At 40.6% G+C, this 17,775-nt stretch overlaps 1 protein-coding gene across 1 annotated transcript in view; it reads right to left on the reverse strand.

The window, feature by feature from the left end:
- The window catches only part of PTPRN2 (protein tyrosine phosphatase receptor type N2), a 1,483,255-nt gene that overhangs the window by 1,216,409 nt on the left and 249,071 nt on the right, over window positions 1-17,775 (reverse strand). The window contains exons 5-6 of the mRNA XM_007952571.1: window positions 649-876; window positions 429-573 (exon numbers count right to left, since the gene is read on the reverse strand). Of these exons, the coding sequence (XP_007950762.1) occupies window positions 429-573; window positions 649-876 (373 nt within the window). The remainder of the gene's footprint in view (window positions 1-428; window positions 574-648; window positions 877-17,775) is intronic.

The raw sequence follows: 17,775 nt of genomic DNA on the forward strand, positions 1-17,775 counted from the left end.
CTGGAGAAGGACATGTTGGTGAAACTGAGGGCCAATAAAGGTGAGGGAGACTCTGGGTGAGATGGACGGACACAATAGCCACAACAACAGATTTGAGCATACCAACAGTTGCACAGGAATAGGAAATCTTCATCGTTATACATGAGATAGGAGTGAGGTGGAACCCACTCCGTGGCGATTACCAACAACAGTATGTCTATTAGTGCTTCTGTTTTTCCAAACCTGAGAGATAAATGAGGACCTAGACAGTTCTCTGTCTCACAGCACTCCTCCTTTCTTCCATGATATCCTAAAAGCTGTGCCCAGCATGATAGCTAATTGACAAATGACTGGGAACTAGTGAAAATTAATACTGATAAGGGCTGGCCATGAGCAGGTTCCAGAAAAACAAACACACAACACACACCAAAGGGAAGTGAAGCATTTACCATCTCCTGTGCTGAAGGTCTCTTTGGAATCGTCCAATGCGGAAGGCCACTTCTGCAAAGCTGTGGGTGCTGAGACAGGCCTCAGTGCTCTCAAACGCGCCTGCAGAAGGTACAGCACCCCCAAGTCGTCCTCCTCGGGAGGCGCCTCATCGTAGCGGCCAGTGGAGGGCACCGGGACGCTGCTGAGGTGAGCTGAGCCCCTACCAAGACCTAGCTCTGCAGGCCTCTGAGCGCCATAGGCGCTGAGGGCCGCGATCAGGTTCTGTGTGTCCAGGCTGCTGTCCACTTTAGGACTAAGCTCATCTGGCTGGAACGGGCCGAGGGTTCGTAGCGGCAGATCCTCTGGGTAATTGCCCCGAGATATGGGAGGATAGGTCAGAGCAGAACTACTTCCTTTGGACGTTTGAGCCACGTTGGTCAGGACGCTCTCGGGGAAGTGTTCATCACTCTGGAGGGATTAGAAACACAAATGCAGGACAAAAATTTAAGTTCTGCACTCAACCAAGCTGCGCTAAAACAGTACATAGTATTAAGTTCCAAGGCCTGTTAACAGCAGCAAACATCTCTGAAATCCTCACCCCAAATAGTCACACTATAATTCCATTGACTGGCCAAGTTCTTTCCTGTTATTTTAATTCTTTAAAAAAGTCATAGCTTTAATGAGTTATAATTCACACACTATAAAATTCACCTATTGAAAGTGTACAATTTAGTGGTCTTTACTGTAGTGGCAGAATTGTGCAACCATCACCATTATCTAAATCCAATATATTTTCATCATATACACTATAGCCATTCCCATTCCTCTCTCCCCTCAGCCTCTGGCAATCATTAACCTACTCTGTCTCTATTGCTCTGCCTATTTTGGACATTTCACATAAATGAAATCTCATGAGGCCTTTTGTATCTGGCTTAGTTAACATAGCTAAATGTTTTCCTGATTCTTCCATGTTTCACCATCTATCAGGAATTCATTCCTATTTATGGCCAAAGAAAATATTCCATGGATATATCACATTGTATTTATTCACTCAGCTGTTGATGGACTCTTGGGATGATTTAATCTTTTTTGGCTATTATGAATAATGCTACTATGAACACTGGTGTATAAGTTTATGTACAGACATGTGTTTTCAATTCTTCCCCATGTATACCTAGAAGTAGAATTGTTAGATCATATAAGTCTACAGTTAATCATTTGAGGAACTGCCAAACTGTTTTCCAGAGGCTCCATTGTTTTACATTCCTACCAGAAATGTCCAAAGATTCTAATATCTCCACATCCTTGTCAACACTTGTTACTGTCTTTCTTTCTTTTTTTTTTAATTATAGCCATTTTAATAGATGGTAAAGTAGTACTTCATTTGGGATTTTGATTTGCATTACCCTGACGGCTATTAACATTAAGCATCTTTTCAAGTCTTTACTGGCTACTTGTATATTTTCTTTGGAGAAATGCCAATTTAAATCCTGTGCTGCACTGGTGTTTATTTTAACTCCAAAAGGCAGCTTTCCCCATAACTGAATTTCTCTTCCAGCAACTTTGAAGAACCTCCAAGGGCTTTATATGGAGGACTTTTTTTAACTCCCAACTCCTTTAACATTTTCATATGCTATTCTTTTAACAGCAATGTTCTGAAGTGGCAAGGGTCTCTCATGGAATAATGATATATAAACGAAACCAAACTCACTGCCACTGAGTCAATTCGGACTCATAGCCACCCCCACTGGGCTTCCAAGGCTATAAATCTTTAAGGAAGTAGATTGCCCCATTTTCTTTCCATGGAGTCATTGGTGGGTTTGAACTGCTGATCTTCTGTTAGCAGCCAAATGCTTTATCCACTGCACTACCAGAGCTCCTTAATGATGTATACTCTAACTCACTGCCATCAAGTCAGTTTCGACTCATAGCAACCCCTCCTTGGGTTTCCAAAGCGGTATCTCTATGGAAGTAGATTGCCCAATATTTCTTCCAAGGAGTGGTGGCTGGTGTGTTTGAACCAACAGCCTTCTGGTTAACAGTTAAATGCCTTAGGCACTACGCCACCAGAGCTCCCTTAATGACGTATAGTATTGTTTAATAATCATGTCCTGACCAACATGGTCTTTCAGTGAGCCGCCAACCTATATTTTTCCCACACTTACTAATAAAACTTTCAAGGAGGACCCCTTATCTCCATACATTGTTTCTATACACAAAACCTACTGCTAGACAAATAAGGCCCAGATGCTGACCTTATCCCTAAAATAACCATAAACCTGTTAGAAATCTTAATCCTCTACCTCTTCCCACCATCAAAATATTGTTGGAAAACATGTTTTTCAACTTTTAGACTTTCAAAAAAAGTTAAGGCTGTCCTGAAAGCACACTCAGGACTCCATTTATGGTGTGGTGTGAGTCATAGACTATAGATTTTTTATATCTTCCCATTCATATTTTCTTCTTATACCTCCCTTGGAGCACAAAATCAATTTTAAGTCAATGGTAGCGTTTACTCTGGGATCTAGTTACAGAGTGCAACCATAATTGAATTTAAAATAAGTGGTTCAGACTCCCAAGTCTTATTATTTTAAAAAATATTTGGGTTTAGCCTTTGGAGATAGATTTTAGTATAACAATCTGGAATTCAGGAAATCTTGGTTGATATGGATTCTAGTTTTAGCTCTTGTATGTGCACTTGGGCCAATCATGTGTTGTGACTCAATTTTCTTCTCTGTCAAAGAAAGAGATTGGAGATTATCTCTAAGATAAAAAATTTCTAAATGATGTGACTTTACTTGCCATCCCAGCTGTTTAATTTTGTCCAAGTACTAGCTGAGATCAACCACTTTTCTTTTAGCAAAAGAAAAAGTAAGAGTCATTAGAAGGAAAGAGAGAGAGAAAGACTCGGAAAGAGAGTGAAATACAAAATGCTACCACAACAAACTAGCCCCTGGAGCAATTTCCCACAAATTGGGTGTAAGTGTCAATTTTAAGCATAGCCTGAACTCCCTTTCAGAACGGCTGTCTCTGAACACCTGGTCAGGTCAGTGCTGGGGGCTAAGGAACCACAACCAAATGCCTCATTAATGTGCATACCAGCATCTCTCCTCTCTTTGCTAAGGATATAGTCTAACCTGGACCATCCACTCAAAGGGCCTTTAATTAAAGTCAGGATGGAGAGCTCCAGTTAGGAGACAAACCAAGCTTTACACAATGCACTACAAAATTATAGCAAAATCTTTTTTACTATGAATCCTTGCAGTAGACTGAGATAAACAATCTATTTTTGGTTTGTTGATGCTGTGAACCAAATTAAGGTGAAAAGGAAAAAAGAATATTTCAGTAAGTAGCACAAACAACAGAGGCTGTGGAAATAACAGAAAACATCAGTTTTCACAAGACACATGGGTCCTCTGTAAACTATTGCAGACATTACAGAGTTAGTGGGAAGCTTGCTATGGCCTCAAGGAGAGGGTTTCTACTCCATAACCAAAAGCATCTGAGAGTTGGTAGGATGAGCAGCGAGGAAAAGGTACTCTGATAGTGGTTTCCTCCTTAGAGTCTGGAGCCGGGATACATAGGTTTGAATCCCACTTCTCATGCTTACAATCTGTGTGTTCTTTGCTTTGGCAAGTTATTTAACCTCTGAACCATTGTAAAATGGGGATAATGATAATAATGTCTGGTACAGAAGTATTAGTAGCTGCTATTGCTGCTGCTGCTGCTGCTGCTGCTGCTGCTGCTGCTACCACTGCTACCACTATATACCTTCAAATCCCCTATTTGAAGACGTTATAAGCCTCAATTCAATAAACCTATAATATGGCAAGACTTCACCTCTTGTACTTTGGTCATGTTGTCAGAAGGGACGAGGCTCTGGAGAAGGATATTATGCTTAGCAAAGTAGAGGGTCAGCAAAAAAGAGAAGACCCTCAATGAAGTCATTGACAGAGGACTGCAACAATGGGCTAAAGCATATGATGATGGAACAGGACTGGGCAGTGTTTCATTTTGTTGTACCTGGAGTCGTGATGAGTTGGAACCAACTCAATGGCACCTAGCAACAACATAATAATGGGTTTCCTAAGATAATGGTGAATCATTTTAAGATTCTAGTTGTTGAAACCTAGAAATTAAAAACCCAAAAGTATGAACATTTACCAATTTTCAGCATAATGTATGGATTTATACATGAATTCCTCAAAGGATGTTTCAGAGGAACCTAACTTGGGGTTCCTTGGTGTGCTCTACCATATGCATATGAAGCATCTGACAAATACTGTAAAAGTTTTCTTAAATTTAAATTAAAATTATATTCCTCTAGGCATATGCTTGAACCCACGGTGTTTCCAGATACTAAGAGGTGGAATTCATTTATGCATTTGTGGTAGTTAAGTCTGTGTGTCAATTTGGCTGGGCCTGGTTGAGTGACTAGGCAGCTGGATGTAGTGAGATTGGTAATTAACTCCATGGTGGAATCTATTGGAGCAGCTGAGTAGCTGCTTTGGGTATGTGGTCTGCTTCCCGTACATCAGAAGCACCTTTGGGAATGGTCTCCAGCCTATGGCACACTTGAACCCTGCATGTAGCCGTGTCGTTGTTCAGCAGCCTGCCATGCTCTGCTTGAATTAATGGCCTGCCATGTGGTTTGGTTACATCAAGACTGTGCCATTTTATTTGATGACCTTGGACTTGTTCACCTCAGCAGTCAGCAGCTGTCTGAGTGAATATATGCCTCTAGCTCCAGTGGGCTGGGAGCAGGAGGCAGAGCTGGACCCCAAGGTTGAGGAGCTTTCACCCAGCCCCTAGAACCTGGCACTGTGAACTTGGACTTAAAGCCTCCAAACTGTAAGAGAATAAACTCCTGTATGTTAAGGCCATCCCATTTGTGGTATATTCCTGTCAGGGCGTCACCAGGTAACCAGAACAGAATATGATACTGGGAGTAGGGTGTCACTCTGACCGATACCGAAAATGTGGAAACAGGAATGGAGTACGCCCTTGACTCGAGACCCTGGCAGAGAGACCCCAGCATACAGCAGAGCCACGAGACTGGCAGAGAGATACTGGCAGAGAGACCAGCATGAAAGACAGCAGTAGCAGAGCCCAGAGACCGGCATTAAATAGCAACAGGCTTACCAGCCCACAGAGGACATAGCCAGGTGCCACTGGGTAGGCAGTTTCCTGGTAGAGTGGGTTGCCTTCAGGCATTAATTGGTGAAGAGACTGGCATAAAATGGAGTAGGAGGTTGGCCGGCCCAGAGAGCAAGAAAGCTAAGTATCCTTGGAGCAGAAAGATTTCTGTGGAGTGGGTTGCCCTCAGGCATTAATCGGCAGAAACAGAGAGACTAAGGAAATGGGAAGCAGAGCTGTCTCAGCCTCAAAGGGTAGGACCGTGGCCTTTGGGGGTGGAACCACCATAGCCCCTTGGGTTTCAAAAAGTTAGACCATCACCAACTTTGTTCTGTAGTGTGGGGCTGCTCATTCATGTGGGCCAGTGGGATGGAGCCATAGCTGCTGCCCAAAAGTGAGGGGGCAGGGCTGTCATGCCCAAGAAGTAGAGGAATGGGGCCCACCAGGCCAAGGGGGTGAGGTTGCCACTCAGGAACTAGGGGGTTGGAGCCACCCAGTGAAGGATATCTGTACAGATGCCACCCAATGAAGATCTGTACAGGTGCCAAGTTAACAAGGGGTAGAATTGTGGTAGTTAAATTTGTATGTCAACTTGGCTGGGCCTGGTTGAGTGGCTGGACAGCTGGTGGTAGTTATTCTCCATGATGAGACTGGCAATCAGCTCCATGGTGAGATCTACCACAAGCAGCTGTGTAGCTGCCTTTGGGATGTGGTTGCTTCCTGTATATAAGGAGAAGCCTTGGGGATAGTCTCTAGCTTATGGCACGCTTGAACCCTGCATGTAGCTGTGTCATTGTTCAGCAGCCTGCCATGCCTTGGGACTTAAATGGACTTAAATTAATGGCCTGCTGTGTGGTTTGGTAACATCCAGACTATGCTTTTTTACTTGTCAACCTTGGGCTTGTCAGCCTCAGCAGCCAGCAGCTGTCTGAATGAAGAAACGCCTCTAGCTCCAGTGGGCCAGGAGCAGGAAGCAAAGCTGGACCCCAAGGCTGAGGGGCTTTCACTCAGCGCCTAGAGCCTGGCACTTTGAACTTGGACTTAAACTCTCCAAACTGTAAGAGAATAACCTCCTGTTTGTGAAGGCCATCCCATTTGTAGTATATTTCTGTCAGCGTGGCACCAGGTTACCAGAACACCATACATCCCACAAGTGTTTTCTGGATGAAACCAAGGGGAAAGAAGGCTGTTTTGTAGGCTGGTCCAAGCTGGACCAATCGCTGTCAGCACAACTCTATGTGACCTGTGTGATGTTGAACAAACTATCTCACCTCTCTGAGCTTCACTTTTACCAACTGTAAGGCTGAGAAAATAAATTTTCTTTCCTTAAAGCACTTGTGAAGATTAGGAAGAATACAGGTAAAGGTGCTTAGCTCAGCACATGACACAGAGGAGGTACTTGATAAATGGTGGTTACTATCATCCTCACCATCACCATCATCATCTTCATCAACATTACCATCATTACAGTGGCTACTGCTGCTGTGTGCCCCACTCTGGGCTACTTTCTACAGGAGAAGAATGACTCAAACATGGTCCTATCCTCTACAGCTTGCAGAAAGAAATGGGAGTTCAGTCATGGATATTAATACTGTAATTGAATGTATACTATTAGAAAGGTTCAGGAAAGTGGTAAGAGGTTTAGAAGGAAGTGTTTATATAGCTTGGGGAAATCAAAGCAGCTTCCTAGAGCCCCCCCTTTTTTTTTATCCCTTCTAGCTCATGTGCATATACCCTGTATTGTATCTCCTCCTGGCCAAACAGCCAGAGTCATAAAAGTGGCTCCCCTTGCTCCCAGCTTCACCAGGCCCAAGTACCAGAGCAAAATGGCAGGCATCCTTCCTTTGACAAACATCCTTCCTTTAACCCAGATCCAGGTCACATAATTATAAATTCAGGCTGATGGAAAGGCTGGAGTTCCTCTGATTCCCATATACCAGTAAACACTGAACCAAACCAAAAAACCAAAAACACTGAACAGGTAAGACTTTTGTCTCAGCACTGGTCACTAAAGCTCAACAGACATTAGGAAGAAATTAGGAAACCCAAAAAGGCTCATCTTTTGACCAAATAACAAAATGTTTTTTCCCATTTGTCTCAAAGCCTGAAGGCAGCATTGACAAGCACACTTTGACTGAGATAAGCTGGCTGCCAGCATGACAAAGCATGTGATAGCAGGGTGGGCTTCAGAATGGCTTTCTAGTGAGTCAGCACCAGCAATGTCACTGGGTGCCACCAAATTTGGGAGAATAGAGGGGAGTCTCAGGAACCCCAACTTCCAGTTCATTAAGGCAGAGTTGGGTTGCCTTTCTGTGCTCAGGCAGTCAGGAGATTCTGGGAACTTGTTTAGTGTCACCCCCCGCCCCCACCCTCTGTCCCTTTCCCTACCCCTCTCCTTGTCTCTCTCTACCTCAACATGGTGGAAGGTTGTCAGTGCTTAATAGTGTCCACACTGTAAGTGGCCTGTCCATGTGTAGGGTGCAGGAGTCCCCCTTACTCCTAGTGCTGCTGCCAAGAAAAAGAGCACTTTTATGAATTCAATGAAGCAGAGAAACCTCACGCTGCTTTATACTGTGCTTTCCTTGCAGCAGAGATATTGAACTTTAAAAAAAAAAAAAAAAAAAAAATCATTCCCCTAGCAGTTTTTACAGAGTTCACAAAACCTACAACATTAGTTAAAAAGGTGTTAAGTTCGAAGTTACAGGTTCAAGGAATTTTGTAGAAAGTTGTTGGAAATACGAGGTATAGATGTTGAATTATAGCTATCTTCGAATGATACCACATTATACTAGTTTGGAACTACTCTAAACAGACAAATGACAACATGAAGTAAACATGGTTGCTTCTCATCTCCACCCTAACCTCTACACTGCCACCACCACTTTTTGTTTTCCTTTGTCACATTCACTTCATCATGCTCTCTTTCTGGTTTGCATTTGAGCCTTTCCAGCAGCTGTGTCCTTCAGCCTTGTGTTGTCAGGTGCTGTTGAGTCGGCTCTAGCTCATAGCCACCCTGTGGAAAACAGAATGATACACTGCCCTCTCCTGCAGCAGCCTCACAATCCTTGCTAGTCTTGAGCCCATCACGGCAGCCACTGAGTCAATCCATTTCATTGAGGGCCTTCTCCCTTTTCACTGATCCTCCACTTTACCAAGTATGGTGGTTATGTTTTTCTGTCAGCTTGGCTGAGCCTGGTTGAGTGACTGGGCAGCTGGTGGTAGCTATTCCCCATGATGAGACTGGCAATCAACTCCATGGTGGGATCTACCACAGGCAGCTGAGTAGCTGCTTTGGGTATGTGGTCTGCTCCCCATATAAAAGCAGCAGCTTTGGGAATGGTCTGTAGCTTATGGCACTCTTGGACCCTGCATGTAGCTGTGTCTGTTGTTCAGCAGCCAGCCATGCTCTGTCAACCTTGGGACTTAAAATGAACTTGAATTAATGGCCTGCTGTGTGGTTTGGTAACATCAGTACCATGCCTTTTTACTTGTCAACCTTGGGCTTTTCAGCGTCAGCAGCCAGCAGCTGTCTGAGTGAAGAAATGCCTCTAGCTTCAGTGGGCTAGAGGGGCTTTCACCCAGACCCTAGAGCCTGGCACTTTGAACTTGGACTTAAAGCCACAAACTGTAAGAGAATAAACTCGTTTGTTCAAGCCATCCCATTTGTGGTATATTCTTGTCAGAGCAGCACTAAGTAATCAGAACACCAAGCATGATATCCTTCTCCAAGGAAGGATCCCTTCTGACAACATGACCAAAGTAAGTGAGATGAAGTCTGCCATTCTTGCTTCCAAGGAGCATTCAGCTGCACTTCTTCCAGGAAAGATTTGTTTGTTCTTCCAGCAGTCCATGGTACTTAACAGTTATTTTTCACCAAAACCAAAACTCAAAAGCATCAGCTCTTCTTTGGTCTTACTTATTCATTGTTCAGCTTTCACATACATACGAGATGATAGAAAACACATTGGCTTGGGTTAGGTGTACCTTAGTCTTCAAAGAGACATCTTTGCTCTTCAGCACTTTAAAGAGGTCTTTTCCAGCCAATTTGTTCAATGCAATACATTGTCTGATGTCTTGACTGTTGCTTCCATTGGTGCTGACCGTGGAACCAGGTAAGAAATCTTTTTCTTATTACTTCAACTTCAATCTTTTCTGCATTTATTGTGATGCTGCTTATTGGTCCAGTTGTGAAAATTTTTGTTTTCTTTATGTTGAGGTGTAATCCATACTGCAGACTATATTCTTCAATCTTCATCAGCAAGTGCTTCAAGTCATCTTCACTTTCAACAAGCAAGATTGTGCCATCTGTATATCATAGGTTGTTAATGACTCTTCCTCCAATCCTGAAGCCACATTCTTCTTCATATAGTCCAGCTTCTGGGACTATCTGCTCAGTATACAGATTGAATAAGTATGGTGAAGGGATACAACCCTCATGCACTCCCTTCCTGATCTTAAACTGTGCAGTATTCCCTTGTTCTATTCAAATGACAGCCTCCTGGTCTATGTGCAGGTTCCTCATGAGCACAGTCAAGTGTTCTGGAATTTTAATTTCTCAATGTTATCCATAATTTGTTATGATCCACATAGTTGAATGCCTCTGCATAACCAATAAAACACAAATAATCATCTTTCTGTTATTCTTTGCTTTCAGCCAAGATCCATCTGACATCAGCTATGATATCCTTCATTCCATGTCCTCTTCTGAATCCAGCTTGAACTTCTGGACATTCCTTGTCAATATATTGCTGCAACCATTTTTGAATTATCTTCAGTAAAATTTTACTTGCATATGACATTAATGATATTGTTTGATAATTTCCACCTTTCTTTGGAATGTGCACAAATATGGATCTCTTCCAATCGGTTGGCCAGGTAACTGTCTTCCAGATTACTTGGCATAGATGAGTAAGTACCTCCAGTGTAGAATCCATCTGTTGAAACATCTCAACAATGGGAATGGGTATCCCATCAATTCTTGAAGCCTTGTTTTTTTACCAATTCCTTCAGTGCAGCTTCAACTTCTTTCTTCAGTACCATTGGTTCTTGATCATACGCCACCTCCTGAAATGGATGAACATCAACCAATTCTTTTTGGTACAGTGACTCTGTGTATTCCTTCCATCTTCTTTTGATGTTTCTTGCATCATTCAATATTTTGCCCATAGAATCTTTCTATATTGCAACTTGATGCTTGACTTTTTTCTTCAGTTCTTTCTTCTTGAAATATGCCAACCATATTCTTCCCTTTTGGTTTTCTAACTCCAAGTCTTTGAACATTTCATTATAATAATTGACTTTGTCTTCTTGAGCTGTTCTTTGAAATCTGTTCAGCTATTTTATCATTTCTTCCATTTGCTTTAGCTACTCTCCATTCAAGGACAAATTTTAGTCTCTTCTGACACCTATTTTTGTCTTTTCTTCCTTTACTGTCTTTTAAATGACCTGTTGCTTTCTTCATGGATGATATTCTTGATGTCATCCCACAATTCCTCACATTTTCAGTAATTGGTATTCGATGCGTCATATCTGTTCTTTAGATGGTCTCTAAATTCAGGTGGGATATAATCAAGGTCATATTTTGGCTCTTGTGGACTTCTTTTAATTGTCTTCAGCTCCAACTTGAACTTGCATTTGAGCAGTTGATGGTCAGTTCCACAGTCAGCTCCTGGCCTTCTTCTGGCCGAAGATATTGAGCTTCTCCATCACCTCTTTCCACAGATGTAGTCGATCTAATCCTTGTGTATTTCATCTGGCGAAGTCCACATGTACAGCCACCACTTAGGTTGTTGAAAAAAGGTATTTCCAATGAATAAGTCATTGGTTTTGCAAAATTCTATCATGTGATCTCCAGCATTATTTCTATCACCAAGACCATATTTTCCAATTACCACTGATTCTTCTTTATTTCCAACTTTTGCATTCCAGTCACCAGTGATAATCAACACATCTCGATTGTATGTTTGGTCAATTTCACATGGTTGGTACATAAATTTGAGTAACAGTAGTATTAATTGGCTTTCCTTGTAAGCATATGGATATTATCCTATCACTGACATTGTACTTTAGGATATATCTTGAAACATTCTTTGTGACAATAAATGCCACACCATTCCTCTTCAATTTGCCATTCCCAGCATAGTAGACCATATGATTGTCTGATTCAAAATAGGCAAAACCAGTCCATGCTGCTCACTGGATCTACATAAATGGAAGAACATACCATGCTCATTTAGGAAGATTGAACATTGTGAAAATGTCAGCACTACCCAAAACAATCTATACATTCAATGCAATCTCAATCCAGATTCTATCAGCATTCTTTCAGGTCATGGAAAAGCCAATCGCTAATTTTATATGGAAGGAAAAAAGATCTTGGATAAGCAAAGCACTACTGAAGAAGAATAAAGTAGGAGGTCTTACACTCTCCCATCTCAAAATCTACTTAGAGTCACAGTAGTCAAAACAGCCTTGTATGGGTACAATTACAGACACATAGAACAGTGGATCAGAATTGAGAAGCCAAAAATAGATTCATCCACCTGTGGACAGCTGATCTTTGACAAAGGGCTGAGATCCATTGAATGAGGAAGGGACAGTGTCTTTAACAAATGGTGCTGGCAAAACTGGATCTCAATTTGCATAAAAATGAAACAAGATCTATAGCTCACATGATACACAAAAACTAATTCCAGATGGACCAAAGACTTAACTGTAAAACCTGAAAGTATGAAGTTCATCAAAGAAAAAATAGGGGCAAACTTAGAGGCCTTAATATATGGCATTGATAGATTATTGAATATAAGTGAAAATGTACAAACAGCAGAATATAAACTAAATGACTAGGAATTTTGAAAAATTAAATTCTTAAGCATATCCAAAGACTTCTCCAAAAGAGTAAAAAGAGACTTGCAAAAACAGACAGGGAAAAAATATTCAGCAAATCTGACAAAGGACTTATCTCTAAAATTTATGGAAAACTCCCACACCTCAACATCTAAAAGACAAATAATCCAACTAAAAAATAGGCAGTAGACCTGAACAGACACATCACTAAAAAAGATATTCAGTCAGCCAAAAGAACAAGAAGAAATGCTCCTGATCACCAGCCATTAGAGAGAAGCAAATCAAAATAACAATGAGATAACATCTCATCTCAGCAAGAATAGCAAAGTTCAATAAGAGAAAATAAATGCTGGCAAGGATGTAGAGACATTGGGACTCTCACACACTGTCAGTGGGACAGTAAAATGGTGTAACCACTGTGGAAATCGGTATGGCACTTCCTTGAAAATCTGGAAACAGAAATATCATTTGATCCAACAATCCTGAAGAAGTAAGAACCAGGACCTGAATAGATACATGCACACCCACATTAATTGCAGCACTGTTCACAATAGCAAAGAGATGGAATGTGTCCATCAAGAGATGAATAACCAAACTATGGTACATACACACAATGGAATACTATGCAACACTAAAAAATAATGAAGAATCCATAAAACATCTTAAAATGGATGAACTTGAAGAACATTATGCTGAATGAAATAAGTCAGAAAGATAAATATTGTAGGAATCTACTATTATAAAAAGTTGAGGAAAAGTTTATACATGGAAGGAAACTTTCTTTTTAGGATGGGAGTGGAGGGGAGGAAAAATCGCTAGATAGGTAAGAGACAAGTATTTATTAGGGTAAAGGGAAAGACAGTATAGCAAAAGCAAGTGAAAAAGGAAAAGGAAGAAATAGAGAAGTGCACGAGAGATACAGACAACGAAGGTAAAACACGTTTATATACACAATACTGCATTATCAGTAATAACAAATATTAATCTATAGGTGGATACGCACATAGATGGGCTAAATGATCAGGTATGGATAGGCAAAAGGGACTATGACCATATGTAACCATATGTAAGTTTGGCAGATGTATTTCTATATACATATTTTATGTGCTACAAAAATGTCCATATATATAACAGCTAACAGTGGGCAAAGTTATGATAACTTCTCAGCCACAGCCAAACACCTTGTGAGAGTGAGTCACTGGGCTCGGGGACTTGGAACCATGGTCTCAGGGGACATCACACTCAACTAGCATAACATACTATCCCAAAACATTGTTCTACATCCTATTTTGGTACGTAGCAACTGGGGTCTTAAAATCTTGTGAGTGGCCATCTAAGATGCAACAATTGTTCTCTTCTCATCCAGAGCATAGAAGGATGAAGGTGCATGGAAAAAATTAGTGTAAGTGACCAGTGGAGAGACCAGAAGAACTAGGTAGTGCTTGCCTACCACTGTCAACCACTCAGAAAGGGATAAAAATAGGAGATCCTGCATAGAGTGGGAGAAAAATGGGGAACATAACTCAAAATCTAAACACCAGGCTCATGATAGAAATTGGTGAAACCTCTGAGACTATGGCCTCTAGTCACCCTTCAGGCCTGGAACTGAACTCATTATTGTGCCTTCCAGACACACAATACAGGCCTACAAGATGAAGAATAACATCAGGTAGGTAGATTCCTTAGAAAAAAATCAACCATGGGAGATCAGAAAGATAACAAAAGAAGGTAACTCAAAAGGCAGGAATGCATAAGAAAGAAGTACACAGGGAAAAGGTAACCACAGGGAGGAAGTGGGAAGAGAATTGTTACATTATGGGAATTGCAATCAATGGTAAGAAACAAAATATGTATGAATGAACTGTTGAATGGAAAGTGTATTTGCCCTGTAAACTTTCAGCCAAATCACAATAAATAATAAGTAAATAAAACTTTCATTCTCTTAGAAGCCCATAGAAGCCCCCACATTCTGGAATGTTCCATTTACTTTTTATCTTTTCTTTTATTACAGAACATACTGTATCTTTTGTATATTTATTTGTGACTCCTCACTAAGACTATAAAATCCTAGAGGGCAGTGATTGACTTTCACCTCTCTAATCCCAGCATCTAGCAGTTTCTAGTTCTTAAAAAAATGTTTAAAACAATGTTTCAAAAAGAAACCAGTTAATTAATGGTATGCCAAGTGATGATTTTAGATGAAAACCTCCTCAATAATATAGAGTAAAAGGAGAATTTATAGTATTGTATATAATGACTAAAAGGACTTTGAACTAATGGTACTGTAGTCTATTAAAAAAAAGGGCGGGCTTGGTTACTACCACTAACAATGCAGATATAATATCACTTTGATTTAGTGATCAATAAGAGCTCAATTAGTGTGTTAGAGCTTTGAGTTAGTTGATTTGATTTAAAAGGGTAGTGTGATTTTATTCCCCATGGCTTCTATGAAGTAATCAGTATTAAAGCCTCTAAAGATAATAAATTCAGAATATTTTTGCAACTGTATGCACGAGTTTGGTTTTTGATGACAGATGTATAGAAAAAGATGATTTCTAAAGTAATTCATTGGAAATTGGTTGCACTTTGAAAAATTTTGTGTATAAAGTCTACATTTCTAACTGAAATATTTCATCAGCTGAGAGAGGAGGGGATCAGAAAGCATTGCCTAAATCCCTAGCTGGCTATATTTATGTGGCAACTAAAGTCTGCACAGTAGCTTTGGTAACATCTGATATGCACTTCTTGTACTTTATTCAGTCTTTGTTCATTAGAGAAATGACTAAGAGATTTCTCCTAATTTAAACAGAGAAAATGATAAGTTCTGGGTTTTCATGCATTTTTTAATGTAGAGAAGGCATCTATCTTAACATAGAAGAAAAACGCTAATACTTAGGACAAAAATGCCACCAAGTGCTCATTTTCTGAATAATGCTAAAATGCACACTGCTAAAATGGCTGAGTGGAAGGATGTCCATATAATTTATTATTCAAACTGGGACATTTTTGAAAGGGAACGGATGTGTTATTAATACTTATGCTGAGCCAATAGGCATAAAGCAGCAATGTCCCGGACAAATCAAGATGTATGGTCATCCTACTGGGTGGAAGTTTTAAAGATTCCAGAAGCAAAACTTAATACAAGTAGAATATGATTGCTGAATGGAATATTTGATAAAACGAGTGGCAGTCTCCCTTTTCATATTTTTATGCCTTGAAATGGAGAGAAGGCAGGGATGCAGGAAATGATAGCATGCCATTCCTTTCCCACTCCCATCAGTGACCTTAGAGTGGGTACCAAAGACAATGTGATATACCATAAAACCTAACTTTCACAATATCCCAAATCATAAGCTTCTGAAGGAAAGAATGGTCTAGTGCAAAGACATCAAGTTACACTATCTTTCCAGTATGGCGAAGGCTGCTTTGAGAGCAATCCTAGGACCCAGTTTTCAGATTCCCTGGTATTAGAATCACAATATGTATAAATCAGGACTAGAAAGACTCTGCAAAATACCACTGATTAGTGTAATGAGGCAACAGCTTCATTGCTCTTCCCCTTTGGCATAAGTGTCCAGCTCATAAGGATCTAGCAAAATTATTTAACCACTTCAAGAGGTTCTTAGGGCATACTGAATATCCTAAGAGCAATTTTAAGAAGCAGCCCTTCTATCTATTTGCCTTCCCCACAAGAGTTGCTATAAGCACTTGGCATTATCCAAAAAATCTCCTGATGGCTCATAGCATGAATTTCTCAACATTCTACCAAAGACTGTCACTTTTAACAAATTTCTACAACTTGCTGCAGTTTATTTTTAATACCTAAATATCATACCTGCTTGCTTTATCTCATATTGGGTTGCCAATAGCCAGAGAGTATGGCAAAGAGTCAAAAGGGATCTCTTTTAATACACACTTTGGCTATTTGGTAAATTCCATGCCACTCCTTGTCCAGTGAGCAAATTCTGCTCTATATTTGACTCTTTCATTTTAGTTGTGGTTGTTGCCTCCTAGTCAATTCCTACTATGGCAACCCATTGTACAACAGAACACAACCTTGTCTAGTCCTGTACCATCTTCACAGTCACTGATATGCTCAAGTCCATTGTTGTAGTCACTGAATATTTTGAGTGTCTTCCAACCTAGGGGGCTCATCTTCCACTACTATATTGGATGATATTTTGCTGTAATCCATAGGGTTTCATTGACTGATTTCCAGAAGCAGATCTCCAGGCCATTCCTCCTAGTCTGTCGTAGTCTGAAAGCTCCACTGAAACTTCACCTTGGTTGATCCTGCTCATATGTGAAATTCTGGTGGCATAGCTTCCAGCATCACAAGCAATACACAAGCCATCACAGCATGACAAATTGACAGACAGGTGGTGATTCATTTTAGTAGTTTCGATAAGTTAATAAAATAACTAAAATTAAAAGAGAAGCATGATGTTAGGATCAGAACTGAACAACTGAGGATTCTATTATATAAAACTAATGGCTTTTTGTTCTTTACGCTTTATTAATTGTTCCTATCTGGGCAAGCTGACTGTTCCTCAGAGTGTGTACATCCCTTCTCTATTTTATCTCTGTAGCAGATGAAGAGGCTACTTTGGACATAAGTCTGTTGTTGTTGTTGTTATGTGCCGTCGAGTCGGCCCCGACTCATAGCGACCCCTCCTTGGGTTTCCGAGGCAGTATCACTACGGAAGTAGGATTGCCCAACCTTCCTTCCGAGGAGTGGCTGGTGGGTTTGAACCGCCAGCTGTCTGGTTAGCAGGCAAGTGTCTTTGCCACTATGCTACCAGAGCTCCTACGTTTGTATAATATCCCCCATTAAGTTAGAGGAAAAACATGTTCACATGCTTCAAAGAGATATTTCAACTGATTTCTTTTCATTCAAACTTCTTCTGAGTCTCTGGAACTTTTAATGACTCTCTTTGTCTTCCCACTTTTATTACTAAAACCACCTCTGGACTGCACACGGGTTACTGTTTATTGATTATTCACATCTAACATCTAGGGACATGATGTGATATCTCCATTACAGAAGCCCAGAAATCCCACAGCAGTAGTGAAGACTGAGCATGAAGCTTCATATCCCTTTTGATAAAGACACAACAGGGGACAAAGGAGGAAGACAAAAGATGATTTTATATTTGTATGTACTTAAATTACCAATATTCAAGAGAATTGGGAGAGATCTTGGTTTTCCACTGTGCTGTGAAGTAAACAAATGAAATCTGTATTCCGTTGCATTATGGTTAGAATAGTAACCTGCTGCTTCTTGGTATTCTAAGGCACTGGGTTATATTGATTAAATTTGTTTTGCAAGTACAGTTGCTTTCCTCTGATTTTACTTTGCAGAATCAGAGAACTCTACTAAATGTC

This window comes from Orycteropus afer, unplaced genomic scaffold (assembly GCF_000298275.1).
Source record: "Orycteropus afer afer isolate SDZICR_OR568_19922 unplaced genomic scaffold, OryAfe1.0 scaffold00347, whole genome shotgun sequence".
NCBI lineage: Eukaryota > Metazoa > Chordata > Mammalia > Tubulidentata > Orycteropodidae > Orycteropus > Orycteropus afer.